The 13,899-nt window shown below is 36.8% G+C and overlaps 1 protein-coding gene across 1 annotated transcript; it reads left to right on the top strand.

Annotated features, from left to right (window-relative positions):
- The first annotated feature begins 2,510 nt into the window (after positions 1–2,510).
- Positions 2,511–13,695, top strand: olfm3b (olfactomedin 3b). The gene is made up of 6 exons (XM_073849017.1): positions 2,511–2,714; positions 6,513–6,656; positions 7,640–7,795; positions 8,155–8,374; positions 8,502–8,608; positions 12,323–13,695. The coding sequence occupies exons 1-6, from the start codon at positions 2,646–2,648 to the stop codon at positions 12,998–13,000; spliced, it is 1,374 nt and encodes a 457-aa protein (XP_073705118.1). The 5' UTR covers positions 2,511–2,645; the 3' UTR covers positions 13,001–13,695.
- The last annotated feature ends 204 nt before the right edge of the window (positions 13,696–13,899 follow it).

The following is a 13,899-nucleotide window of genomic DNA, read 5'->3' as shown; positions in this document are numbered from 1 at the left end:
AACACACCGTGTTCAGCTCTGTACCACAGTAAACACAGTAAACACACCGTGTTCGTCTCTTTACTACAGTAAACACAGTAAACACACCGCGTTCAGCTCTGTACCAGAGTAAACACAGTAAACACACCGTGTTCAGCTCTGTACCACAGTAAACACAGTAAGCACATCGCGTTCAGCTCTGTACCACGAACACAGTAAACACACCGTGTTCGTCTCTTTACTACAGTAAACACAGTAAACACATCGCGTTTGTGTCTTTCTCAGTACTCTACCCTGCCAGTACATATAAAGATAAATCAAAGTGACATTAAGTTCACTATAACCATTCAGACACGTCCAGTATAAGCTGTAATTGCCGAACTTCTTCGCGGGTGCCATCAAGTTTCGGTTCCAACTCCGGTTTTAAATAAAATTTTAAATGGATGGGGTTGTACGGTGTCTTCAAAGCCCCACAAGTGCCAATTTCCCCCAAACTATACTGGTCCTTCTCAAAAAATTAGCATATTGTGATAAAGTTCATTATTTTCTGTAATGTACTGATAAACATAGACTTCCATATATTTTAGATTCATTACAACACAACTGAAGTAGTTCAAGCCTTTTATTGTTTTAATATTGATGATTTTGGCATACAGCTCATGAAACCCCAAAATTCTCATCTCAAAAAATTATCATATTTCATCCGACCAATAAAAGAAAAGTCTTTTTAATACAAAAAAAGTCAACCTTCAAACAATTATGTTCAGTTATGCACTCAATACTTGGTCGGGAATCCTTTTGCAGAAATGACTGCACAACCACCCTACAATAAAAATCCACCCAGTTTTTTTTTTTTTTTTTTTTTTTTTTTATCTTTAAAAGTAATATCCCCTTTATAAACTCAGGTCATTCTCAGCTTCTTGTCGGTGTGACGACACACAGACAGAGGCCGCTCCCACGATAGTTGATTGATTTAAGCACCTTACCCTAGACCTGCTCTCACCGAGCTGAAACAGTCTGACTTTGATTGCCATTGTGTCGACTCAGGTGCAGTGAAAGACAAGAATGTCTCAGATTGAGGTGTTCTGTTGTTGGATGTAATAATGACCATAGTAGTCCTCATTTACTCCCGACATTTTAGCCATTGAAGACACAGAGGATTAATGTTACTTTTCGTGTCATATGCGTGTTCGTGCCAATCATTCATGATGCAGCTTTACCAACAGCAGAAGTGAGTATAAGGGTTTTTTATGCATCTTTGCAAATGGCCTCTTAATAAAGTGCTAGTTAGCAAGTTTTGCAGCTAAACTTGGCTAAAGTAACATTACAGCAGAGCTCATTTGCATTTAAAGGAACATGCAACATAATAGCTCGCTCTAAAAAGAGCTGGTTTTTACAAGGTAAAAAGAGTGTTTTTTACACTACAATTGAGAAATTTTAAGCAAAGTATGTTATAGACTTCTCATTAAGACCCTAAGGAATTAGTACAGCCCAAAACATGACAATTATTGATCTTTTTTTTTTCAGCAATAATCAGCAAAATATGCGTGTTTTGTTCGGTTCAGTGGCATTGTTTACGTTCTGTGCCAACAATACGGCCAATTTCTGAGGCATCCTAAAAACACTCTATTGTAAGCTTCATGAACAAACTAGTCTTATAGGCCGTTTTGGAGATTCAAAACACCTTTTTAAGGCCCATTCACACCAAAAATGATATTGAGCGTCCAAACCATCCAATGATAAAGTAGTGTTTATTATGAGTCATCTGCAACTTTACATTCTCAAGATTCTCAAATCAGAATAGATTAATTGGCTGTTAATGTTTTATGTTCATTAGCTAAGAATTTTTTTTTATAAGTTATTCGAAGGATAGTTTACCTGAATCGTTATTTTTGTCCGGTGGATTTTATAAAACATAATATTTTCTGTAATGATTATAGTTGTTGATAAGTGTGAACCTTTAGTCTGGCAGTTACTGAATTCTGAATTTGTCTTAACCACTAGACAGTAATTTTGATCGCTGAAAATGAAGCTGAAATTAGTCGTGAGACTTAAAATCCTTGTAGGTACTGACTGGTTGTTCACATAGCTAACAATGTAGAAAGAAAGATTGTTAGGCTATGTGTTTTGCTGAAATCATTAATGGTTTATAAAATGATCGATTGTTTCATTTTATTTAACATTTAGCTTAGTTATGACGAATTTTATTACACTTAAGAAAAAAGTACAATATATTTATTTTCAATTTTCTTATAAATTTGCTAAAATAATCGTTAATGGAATTCTTAAGGAGCCAGCATCGTTCGATTCCTTGTGATTTGTCTCCCTTGTGAATAGCATCTAATGGACATTTTGGTTAAGTTTAATCTTCACACCTTACATTGTAAAGAAATAAAAGTCATGATATGATCTCTTGAAGTTACTATTTTAGTTTGGGTAATGAATGAGTAACCCTGCATTGAAATACTCCAATGATGTAACATCCGCTGAGAGTCTCCACACATCTCTCAAACTTTTCTGCGCCCGGAGCGACGATGACAGCGCACGCACTTTCAGCGGCTCTATCGAGGGTCTCCGATCCCAAGATACCGACAAGAAGCTCGATCTGAAACATCGGAGAGTGAATCAGGTTGTAAGAGAGACGTAGGAGGGAGACTGGAGGCAGAATGCGGGCGCTGTTCGTGGTGCTGAAACCGCTGTGTTTTCTCGCTCTGCTCGGCTACAGCCCTTCCGCGGTGAGTGCTGCGCACCTTCCTGACTTTACATAGACAGAAACTTGACATGTCTGAGTCCCGCTCCTACTACACCGAGTCATAGAAACGAGATATATGTAAAGTAAAAAAAAAACAAAGCTGACAGTGTGTTTAACGATATCTGCTTATGTGATAATATGATATCCAGAGAAAGAGAAATGGAAATGCGATCAAACTTGAGCTGGGTTAAAATCTTGACAGATGTGGGGTACTTTACAAATGTGATTTAAAAAGCGAAACGCCTTATTTTCTATAACTTCCTTTATGATTGCAGCACAAATGGTTACAGATAATATTTTTGAATGAACGAGCTACTGTACATTAAAGCGTTCAGCATGCATTCTCTCTTATTTTAAACTGCAAAGGTTGTACATACTGAGCATTGGCTGGTTATTTCATCTTATATATTTTTGGTCACTCTTTATATTAGGTGTCTTTTTTTGAATTGCATGCTGTGTATTTACACTAAAATATAAAGCATATACTATATATACTATGCATGTACTGTGAAATTTTGTTTGTGTTGAAATTATCATGATAATTGTTTCCTTTACAACTGTAATACTAGAATATATTATGGTTTACACTGTCATACAAATTAAGATGGATGTTTCCTACTGTACTGTAAGTACAAGAGTAACCTATAATTACAGTAATTACTAGTTACTTTAAATATAAGTACACTGTAACAGCATGTACCATACGTACACAAAATGGACATTGCAGTGCATTTTAACTTCATTTTTAACCAAATTTAAAGTATTATTATTTTGTTAAACTGAGAGTTCAATATCAATCTACAGTATTTGATGTTGATGAAGTGTTTAAATGAGAAAATGTTTTTCTTCCTCAGTCTATTCTCAGCACTACTATTAATCTGTACACAATCTCTAATGGGTCTATTTTATTACTGGGTCAAGATCAGATCTGCACCGTTGAGGCATGGCCAACTATTCATCATGTGACACCCAAATAGCTGCTTGAATTTCATGTCATTTGTGACCGGAAATAAAAGCAAATCGTAGTATGAGTGAGGGTGTCATGAGGATCTCTCATCCAGTCTTAATAAACCCAGCTGCAGGTCTTATTTGAGGAGCAGAATCCCTCTGCTCATATTTCATAATGGCAGAGAACTAGCAGGAAGTACCCATCCAACTTGGATATGTTACAATTTGCTGAAATTGCAGTTAGTTGTTAGTTGCGGCAGCATCAGGAAGTGTGCCAGAGTGTGTAAAGAACTCTCTTTTTCAGCTCGGCTGTAAAAGGCTAGTCCCCAGAGCCGGCCTTTCAGAGCCCGCTGTGAGAGAGGAAAAAATGAATGTGGGTGTTTACAAAGCGGCTTTATTGTTGCAGACAATCTAGGGAAATTTGGGGGGATGAATGGAGAGAGAGGCTTTATCGTGAAGGTGTTGCGACGGGGTGCTATTTGTCGTCAAAACATGCTATTTATGGCCTGCCATGTTTTAGTGGCGTGTGCTTGAATTGCTTTCAGAATTCAGATGAATCAGTGTAAATCGAAATGAATATTCAGTGGAGTACACAGCAACTGCACAATATTTCTCCTGTGCTTTTGTTACATGATTTCAAAGGAAGCCATATAGGTTCTTAAAGAGTCAGAGACAGAGATTTAAAGGAATAGTTTACCCAAAAATGAAAGTTTGCTGGAAATTTATTCACCCTCATTTGTGACCCTAGACCACAAAACCAGTCTTAAGTAGCACGGGTATATTTGTAGCAATAATATTTTTCTTTTATGCCAAAAATCATTAGGATATTAATGAAAGATCATGTTCCATGAAGATATTTTGTAAATTTCCTACTGTAAATATATCAAAACTTAATTTTTGATTTGTATAATGCATTGCTTAAAGGCGATTTTCTCAGTATTTAGAATTTTTTGCACACTCAGATTCCAGATTTTCAAATAGTTGTATCTCAGCCAAATATTGTCCAATTCTAACAATTATTCAGCTTTAAGATGATGTATAAATCTCAATTTAAAAAAATTGACCCTTATGACTGGTTTTGGTCCAGGGTTACATTTGTTTCTTTATCAGAAAAGACTTCTGAATAAAGAAATTTAGCATCGCATCACTTGCTCACCAATGGACCCTCTGTAGTGAATGGGTGCCATCAGAATTAGAGATCAAACTGCTGATAAAAACATTGCAATAATCTACAGATAATCCACACTGTGACAAGTCCATAATCCAATTTTTCCTCAAGTGAAAAAGTTCATCTTCTCTTGTCCTCTCAAAACAAAATCAACCCACACATTTGTTTACAACAGATTTGGACTGTTTTTGTTGTAAACTGTGCTTGCTTTATGCATATTTCTTTGGAGAAATCAATATTATGCACATTTCAACCAGAAGCAAGACTTTGAAGTTAAAAATGTCTTATTTTTGGATTTGTTTTTTACAAACAGACATCTTTTTAACATGATGGACTCAAGTCATGTGGATTACTTATGGTAGTGATGTTTTATTCAGCTGTTTGAACTCTGATTCTGACGGCACCCATTCACTACAATGGATCCACTGGTGAACAAGTGATGTAAGGCTAAATTTCTCCAAATATTTTCTGATGAACAAACAAACTCACCTACATCTGCTGACCTGAAGGTGAGAAAATATTTAACAAATTGTTTGGGTTAACTACACTACCAGTCAAAAGTTTTTGAACAGTAGGAATTTTAAATAAGTTTCTTCTGCTCACCAAGCTTTCATTTATTTCAACAAAACAGTAACTTTTTTAAATATTTTTACTATTTAAAATAATTGTTTTCAATTTGAATATATTTAAATGTGTAATTTATTCCAGTGATAGAATCTGTATTTTCAGCATCATTACTCCAGTCTTTTGTGTCACATGATCCTTCAGAAATCATTCTAATATGCTCATTTACTGTTCAAGAAACATTTATTACTATTATTATTAGAAATTATAGAAATTAATACTTATATTTAGGAAGGATGCTTTAGATTGATCAAAAGTGATGTTAAAGACATTTATAATGTTACAAAAGATTTCTGAATTTTCTACTAATCAAAGAAACATAAAAAAAACTGTTTTCAACATAAAAATAAATGTTTTTTAAGGATGTTAGAATGATTTCTGAAGGATCATGTGACTGGAGTAATGATGCTAAAAATTCAGCTTTGAAATCACAGGATTAAATTACATTTTAAAATATATTCAAATAGAAAAAAACTATTTTAAACAGTAAAAATATTTCAAAATTTTACTGTTTTGCTGTACTTCAAATCAAATAAATACAGGTTTAGTGAGCAGAAACATTAAAAACTGACTATTCAAAAACTTTTGACTGGTAATGTATTTCTTTAAAATCACTTTACCCAGAAAGCTGGACATATAATAAATGAAAGCCATGCTTTTGGAATCAAGGAAATTTGAGACAGGCTATTAATTTCAACAACAACAAAAAAATCAACTCCCTAGATTTACATACAAAATGAAATGATATGCATATTTAAAAACGATTTGCATATTTACTCAATCGTCTCTCTATATAACAGATGTACTGTAATAAGTTATAATATGAAGCACTGAAAGTGAATAGTCTGCCATGTAAATTTATTGTTGTTCTCACCAAATATCCACATTTCAGTTTCACTCAGCAGCTTAAAGCTTGCTCGAGGCATGAAAATCAGATTATGTCACATTTTATGTCATTAAAATTCATTGCATTAAGAATGTCATTTAAAATTGTAAACAAAAACACTAAGATATGTCATGCACGCCTGTGTATGTTTACAGACCATCAGACCAAAGGAAGGCTGGCAGGTGTACAGTTCAGCGCAGGATGCCGACGGCCGCTGCATCTGTACGGTGGTGGCACCAGAACAGAACTTGTGCTCCAGAGACGCAAAGAGCAGACAGCTCCGCCAGTTACTGGAGAAGGTGTGTGTATGTGTGTGTGTGTACCTGGTATTCATCACATTATGGGGACCAAATGTCCCCACAAGGATAGGAATACCAGTAGATTTTGACCTTGTGGGGACATTTCTCAGGTCCCCATGAGGAAACGGGCTTATAAATCATGCACAATGAGTGGTGTTTTACCTAGGAAGTAAAAGTATGCACAATCTCCTGTGAGGGCTAGGTTTAGGTGTAGGGTAGGTGTAGGGCGATAGAAAGTACGGTTTGTACAGTATGAAAACCATTACGCCTATGGAATGTCCCCATAAAACATGTAAACCCAACGTGTGTGTGTGTGTGTGTGTGTGTGTGTGTGTGTGTGTGTGTGTGTGTGTGCGTGCGTGCGTGCGTGCGTGCGTGCGTGCGTGCGTGCGTGCGTGTGTGTGTGTGTGTGTGTGCATAAACGTCTCTAAAGTCGCTTTATATTGAGATGTGGTTTAGATAACAAAAGCTCTCATTTCAGCAATTTGAAAGCATTATGCTAGAATGTGCGCCATTGTCATCTATTAAGAATGCCACTGGCTTCTCCGCAGCTGATTATGGAGGAGCATAAAGATGATGGTAATGCTAAAAGGCCTGAAGGGTGTTTTAGGCTCCCTCTTGTTCCTACTTCCTACGCTTTTCTTCTCTGTTAAAGTAAAATTCTGCGATAGTTATTAGCCCATAAGACATCTCTGTGTCTTTTTTTGTTTGGTGGATGTTAGTGAAGGAAGTAATATGGTTAACCGATACATAGTCTCATTTTTGTGTCAGCTGTGGTGTGTCTCTGAGATCTTTCTGTCTTTGCTTTGCTTTGCTTGCATTGAGTGGAATTATGGAAATGCAGAATTCCTTTGAGACATAGTGTCAAGGCTGATTTACACTGGGTTGGAAATATAATTTAAATCCATCGCATCTTCGTTTTTGCAGTTCAAAGAATGATTAATGGATCCTAACTTCATTTCGGCCCATCTTCCTCTCTTAAGATTCAGAACATGTCGCAATCAATCGAAGTGCTGAACCTGAGGACCCAGAGGGACTTCCAGTATGTCATGAAAATGGAGAGCCAGATGAAAGGACTCCGATCAAAGTTCAGACAAATCGAGTCGAACCGAAGAACATTATTGACTAAAAACTTTCAGGTGAGCTACCATTAAAGTCATGCCTCAGAGAAAATCAATGGTCCTTTCTAATATGAACAGAATGGTTTGAAAAAGCCACATTCTTGCCATTACTCTCCAAGAATGAAGAATCAAATCCCACTTAAAAGCTTCTTGTCATTATCCTTCACAAACATTTGAAAAGGCCACACGTAGTTTAGTGTTCCTGGAAATCCTGTAAACCTCTAAAGGTCATGTTTTATATCCAAGCAGTAATATCATTTCATGTTATTCTTGCTGTCTACCGGACAAGCTGTGATGTGCTCTTGCATTTGTTTTTGTTAATGTAAGCAAATCTCCCCTCATGTGATTTCTGTATAAATGTCTTTCTGGTTTTGTAGGAGCTGAAGGGGAAGATGAATGAACTGCAGCCGCTGATTCCAGTGCTGGAGCAGTACAAGACTGATGCCACACTCATTTCCCAGTTCAAGGAGGAGATCAGGAACCTTTCTCTGGTGCTGACTGCTATCCAGGAGGAGATAGGAGCGTATGAATATGAGGAACTCCAGCAAAGGGTCCTCGGCTTGGAGGGAAGACTGAGGAATTGTATGAACAAACTCAGTGAGTTGAATTTATGATATATTCTTGCGTGGTATGGTATGTGGTTTTTTTTTTTTTTGTTTTTTTGAAAATGTGTTGACGTGCTTGTATAACAGCTGACATTACTTGTCATTCTTCTTTGTGCCAGCCTGTGGTAAGCTGATGAAAATCACAGGGCCCACCACTGTAAAGACATCAGGAACAAGGTTTGGAGCTTGGATGACAGACCCTCAGGCTTCACCTAAGAACAACAAGGTAATAATCAATGGAACTAGATTTTCCATTATTGTTATCCATAAGCATAAACTTTGATTTGAAGCAAAAAATAAATAAATAAAAAAAAGAGACAAAGATATGCATGGAAGCCTATTTCCACCACTGAATAATAAATTTAAAAAAAAAAAAAGGTAATTGCGACATTTTATCTCACAATTCAGATTTTTTTCTTGCAATCACAAGTTTACATTTCACAATTCTGACTTTTTTTTTTCAGAATTGTGAGATGTAAACAAGCAACTGGAGGGATGTAAAGAATTGTTTATATTGTGCAATTCAGACTATAACTCAAAATTGTAAGTTTATATCTTACATTTTTGAGAAAAATAGTCAGATTTTTTTGTATCACTCAATTCTGAGAAAAAAGTCAGAATTGTGAGTTTATATCTCACAATTTTGGAAAAAAAACGTCTGAATTGCGAATTTATATCACGCAATTATGAGTTTATAACTCACAATTGTAAGTATAAATATCTCACAGTTTTGAGAAAAAAGTCAGAATTGTCAGTTTATATCTCATAATTCTGACTTTCTAACTTACAATTGTAAGTTTATATCTCACAATTTTGAGAAAAATAGTCAGAATTTTTTGTATCACTCAATTCTGCGTAAAAAGTTTATATCTCGAGTTAAATCTCGCAATTCTGTCTTTATAACTCAATGTTTTGAATTTATATCTCACAGTTTTGAGAAAAATAGAATTGCGTTTGTAGTAGGGATACACGATATGAAAAATTTTAACCGATACCGATAGCCGATAATTAAGTCCTTCTTTTGGCCGATGCCGATACCGATACCCAATACATTCATATTTTTATATGATAATTTTGTGCACACAGGAGAATACAAAATCTAAGATAAACTAATGAAATTTATATTATATATCTGGGTCTAACAATCATAGCAAACAGTCCTGACTCTTCAAAAATGTTTTTATTTTTTTGTGTAAGGCACCACAATTCTAAATAAAATAAAATGCTTTGACATTTTGTCAACCTGGAAAAAATGAAAAGTGCATCATGGACTAAAGTCAGATGTCCAAATGTCTGTTGTAACGCTTACATGTAGTCCATTCATATTGATCATATTATGAATGTGTGCAGCAGCCAAATCGTACAAGGCGGGGAATTAAACATCAGAATCGAGATAAAAACATCTCAACTCTTCAGAATGCCGCAAGTGCAACGTAGGTCATGTGACATGAACCAACCAATCAGCTTCATCCTTTCCCTTAATAACATTGAAAGCACTGCCAAGGTGGAGAAACAGCTTATCATAGCTGTACAGGAATAAACATTTTTAAATAAATTTGATTACAGAGCTACTGCAAGTGATTTTTAATGCTGAAAATCCATTTATCCTTTGCTAAAACTTCCGCGTCTTTATGGAGAGCGCACGTCATGGTTGCCTAGCAACGGCAGACGCCACTGGAGCTCAAGCTACAGAGCGGTTTGGCAAAGACTTTGGGTTTGGAAAGAAAGAGAAAGCGGCGCTTCAGCATTTTCCACGCGTTTTAGGCGCCACGCGTGTGAACGGCCCCTAAAACAGATTAACCGCGATGACGACCTCTGAAGTGAGATATAAGATTGTTAAAACTTGACGGCTTTTTACCTCCTCTCGGAATCCTTGCTAAACATGTGTTGCAAATAGCAATAGCATCGTCCTCCTCTGTCACCGTGAAAAACTTCCAGACCTGCGAAGACGATGATGACGACACAGATGATGACGTATTACACGCGACAAAGTCCGAGAGTCACTGCAGTTTACAGCTGCAGTCACTTGCACTCGGAAAGCAGATGAATCTCAGATAAACCAGACTGATTGATTGATTTACCAGCAAGAGTACTTTATCGGATCGGATTTCATTTATTTATCGGAGCAATAAAAATGACGTAATTTTTACCCATATCGGTCGATAATTTATCTGTCCGATAAATATCGTGCATCCCTAGTTTGTAGCATTCTGAGAAAAAAGCCAGAATTGTGAGTTTATATCTCGCAATTCTGACTTTTTAACTCACAGTTGTTTGTTTATATCTCACAATTTTGAAAAAAAAAAGGTCAGAATTGTGAGTTTGTGTGACGCAATTCTGAGAAAAAAAGTCAGAATTGTGAGTTTATATCTTGCAATTCTGACTTTATAACTTACAATTGGGAGTTCATATTATGCGCTTCTGACTATATAACTCACAATTGTGAGTTTATATGTCACAATTCTGAAAAAAATTCAGAATTGAAACATGTAAACTTGCGATTGCAAGAAAAAAAGTCAGAATTGTGAGATAAAATGTTGCAATTACCTTTATTTTTATAGTAAAAATAAAGTAATGGCTGTTGAAAATTGAGCTTTGTCACCATAGGACATCCAAGCTGTAGTTGACTTTGTTTCTTCAGTAGAACACAAACAAAGATTTTTAACTCAAACTCGTTGCAGTCTGACTGTCATATAATGGCAGTCAGTGGGCTCCATGGCTTCAAGAGCCAAAAAAACATACACAGACAAAACCAAATAAAAAAAACCTGTGGCGCGTGATGATACATTGAGGTCTTAAAGGAGAACTCCGGTGTGATATTTGACCTAAAGTGTATTGAATCATGATACCGAGTGTGAACGTACCTTGCACATCTCATCTCGTCTTGTCCACTGCTGTCCGAAATCTGGGGTCAGTTAGCCGATGCTCACAACAGCTTGTCAATGAGAGTCAATGGGGCATCGAAGCAGTCATGTAGAAAAATCACTGTTTTACGCCATTTACAAGGCACAAAGTAGCGCCACACTTCATCGGTAGACTTCCAAGGGCCCTGACATTTAAAACGTGACATTGAAAACTCATAAAAAGCACCGGTAGTTTATTTACGAGAAGATTTATACAGACAGTAACTGCAAGAAGTTAAGCGATCGCCGCCATCTTGAATGTAGTCACGATAAGACGAGTGACGAGCAGGAAGGAAACTACAACCTGATAAGTTGAAAACCTGATACGTTCCTTCCTGCTCGTCACTCGACTTAACGTGACTACATTCAAGATGGCGGCGATCGCTTAACATCTTGCAGTTACATGCAAGGTACGTTCACACTCAGTATCATGATTCAATACACTTTAGGTCAATATCACACCGGAGTTCTCCTTTAAGACACAAAAATATCGGTCTGTGCAAGAAACTGAACAGTATTTATATCATTTTTACCTCTGATCCACCGCAACGTCCAACTGTCCTAAGCGCGTTCACGTGGAGCCAATTGACTGCCATTATATGACTGACAAACTGCAACAATTTGAGTTAAAAATCTTCATTTGTGTTCTACTGAAGAAACAAAGTCACTTATTTTGAGCGCCCTGGAGGTAGACAGATAAACATCAAATTTTCATTTTTGGGTGAACTATCCCTTTAATGTAAGTTTTACTGTATAAATCTGCATAATTTCTCACTTCAATATGATGGTTTGGACACTCCATGCAGCTAATAAACACATTTTTTCACACTGTAAGTTTGATTTTCAAATCGTACTGACTTATGTCTTCTGCTGAGAAATAACTCATGGTCAGGTGTCTTAAAGGGTTTATCTCTAAAAATCAATTTCTGTATGGAATTTTACTTCCTGATCCCCATTGTTGTGCTTTAAATGATGCATTTATAAAATAATTCAAAGTTTTAAATGTTATTCATAAAATTTTTAATGCTCTAATGCAGGTCTGGTACATGGACAGCTATACAAACAACAAGATTGTCCGTGAATACAAATCGGTAAACGACTTTGTGGCTGGGGTCGAGTCAAGAACCTACAACCTTCCGTTCCACTGGGCGGGAACTAATCATGTGGTCTACAACGGCTCCCTATACTACAACAAGTACCAGAGCAACATCATTGTCAGATACAGCTTTGAAAGCGGCCGGGTCATGACGCAACGAGCACTTGAATCCGCTGGCTTCCACAACGTCTACCCGTACACCTGGGGCGGATTCTCCGACATTGACCTGATGGCCGACGAGCTTGGTTTATGGGCCATCTACGCCACCAATCAGAACGCAGGGAATATAGTAATCAGCCAGCTAGATCCTCTGACCATCCAAGTGCTGAACTCATGGAACACAGAATACTCCAAACGAAACGCAGGTGAGTCTTTCATGATTTGCGGCACGCTGTACATCACCAACTCCCACCTGACCGGGGCTAAGGTGTACTACTCTTATTCCACCAAAACCTCTACGTATGAGTACATGGACATCCCTATCCACAACCAGTACTTTCACATGTCCATGCTGGATTACAACGCCAGGGATCGTGCACTTTACGGCTGGAACAACGGCCACCAGGTACTGTTCAACGTCACGCTGTTCCACATTATTAAAACCGACGATGAATCCTGAGGGATCTACCCTTGAGGTGAGGGGAAAACTTTGATTCTGCAGTTACACTGATCTGTAATCGCCGTGGTATTGCTGTGAAAAAATGGGTTTTATATATGATAATCAAAAGATGAGCTTTGTTTGAGGTTCAGTGCCTCTGGAGATGTCAGTCAGCATTGCACTCCTCCATTTGTGAAGCAATCAAGCTCAAACTCAAACTCAGACTCAGATAAGGACATTCATGGACTTTTAAAACTCTATTTAAATGTTGTTTGTGCAACTTTCAGTGCGTAGCAGTGGTGTTCAGCTATAATGCTCGATTCAACAAAGAATGTAACAGTTTTAATTAGAAACTTAGGAACATTAAATGAAAATCCTTATTATAGACATTATATAGTGATCCATCAAACTGTGTTTCTTAGTTTTAGCTTGTCGAATGTTTAGAGTACAAACATATTTGTCAGCTCTTTTAATAATTTCCATTTAAAAGGCTGTCCTTGCAAAAACATTACGCTGTTCCAAAACGTTGTTTTCTTTCGTCTGTGGAACACAAAAGAAGATATTTTGAGAAATATATCTACATAATAGAAATCAATGGAGTCCAATATTGTTTGGTTCCCAGTGTTCATAAAAAACCCAAAGGGAAGAAAAGCAGATTTGGAACAAAAATGAGGGTGAGAAACCGACCCTTTGAAGGTTTCAAATCAATCCATGTTCAAATTATTTCACATTGTACAGTGTAATTACAATTAAATTGTTTCTTTAAGTGTTCATGGTTTGACATTGTTTCTGTGTGCTTCAAATATCTTTAGTCTGAGAAAAGAATACATATTTCTACTTTCCCACGACAGCAGACAGCAGACAGCAGCCAAATCTGTGGTGTTTTTGTCAGAAATGCTATTCAATAATGTTACCGCTAC

This window comes from Garra rufa, chromosome 10 (assembly GCF_049309525.1).
Source record: "Garra rufa chromosome 10, GarRuf1.0, whole genome shotgun sequence".
In the NCBI taxonomy this organism is placed as follows: domain Eukaryota; kingdom Metazoa; phylum Chordata; class Actinopteri; order Cypriniformes; family Cyprinidae; genus Garra; species Garra rufa.
Note: the sequence above shows the minus strand (reverse complement) of the source record. Positions and strands in the feature narration are given on the sequence as shown.

Bases quoted from the DNA above. Each gene is read 5' to 3' on its own strand.
- olfm3b (XM_073849017.1), top strand. From the start codon at position 2,646: ATGCGGGCGCTGTTCGTGGTGCTGAAACCGCTGTGTTTTCTCGCTCTG. The intron at 6,657-7,639 runs GTGTGTGTATGT...TCCTCTCTTAAG, and splicing joins TCCGCCAGTTACTGGAGAAG to ATTCAGAACATGTCGCAATC. The intron at 7,796-8,154 runs GTGAGCTACCAT...CTGGTTTTGTAG, and splicing joins TATTGACTAAAAACTTTCAG to GAGCTGAAGGGGAAGATGAA.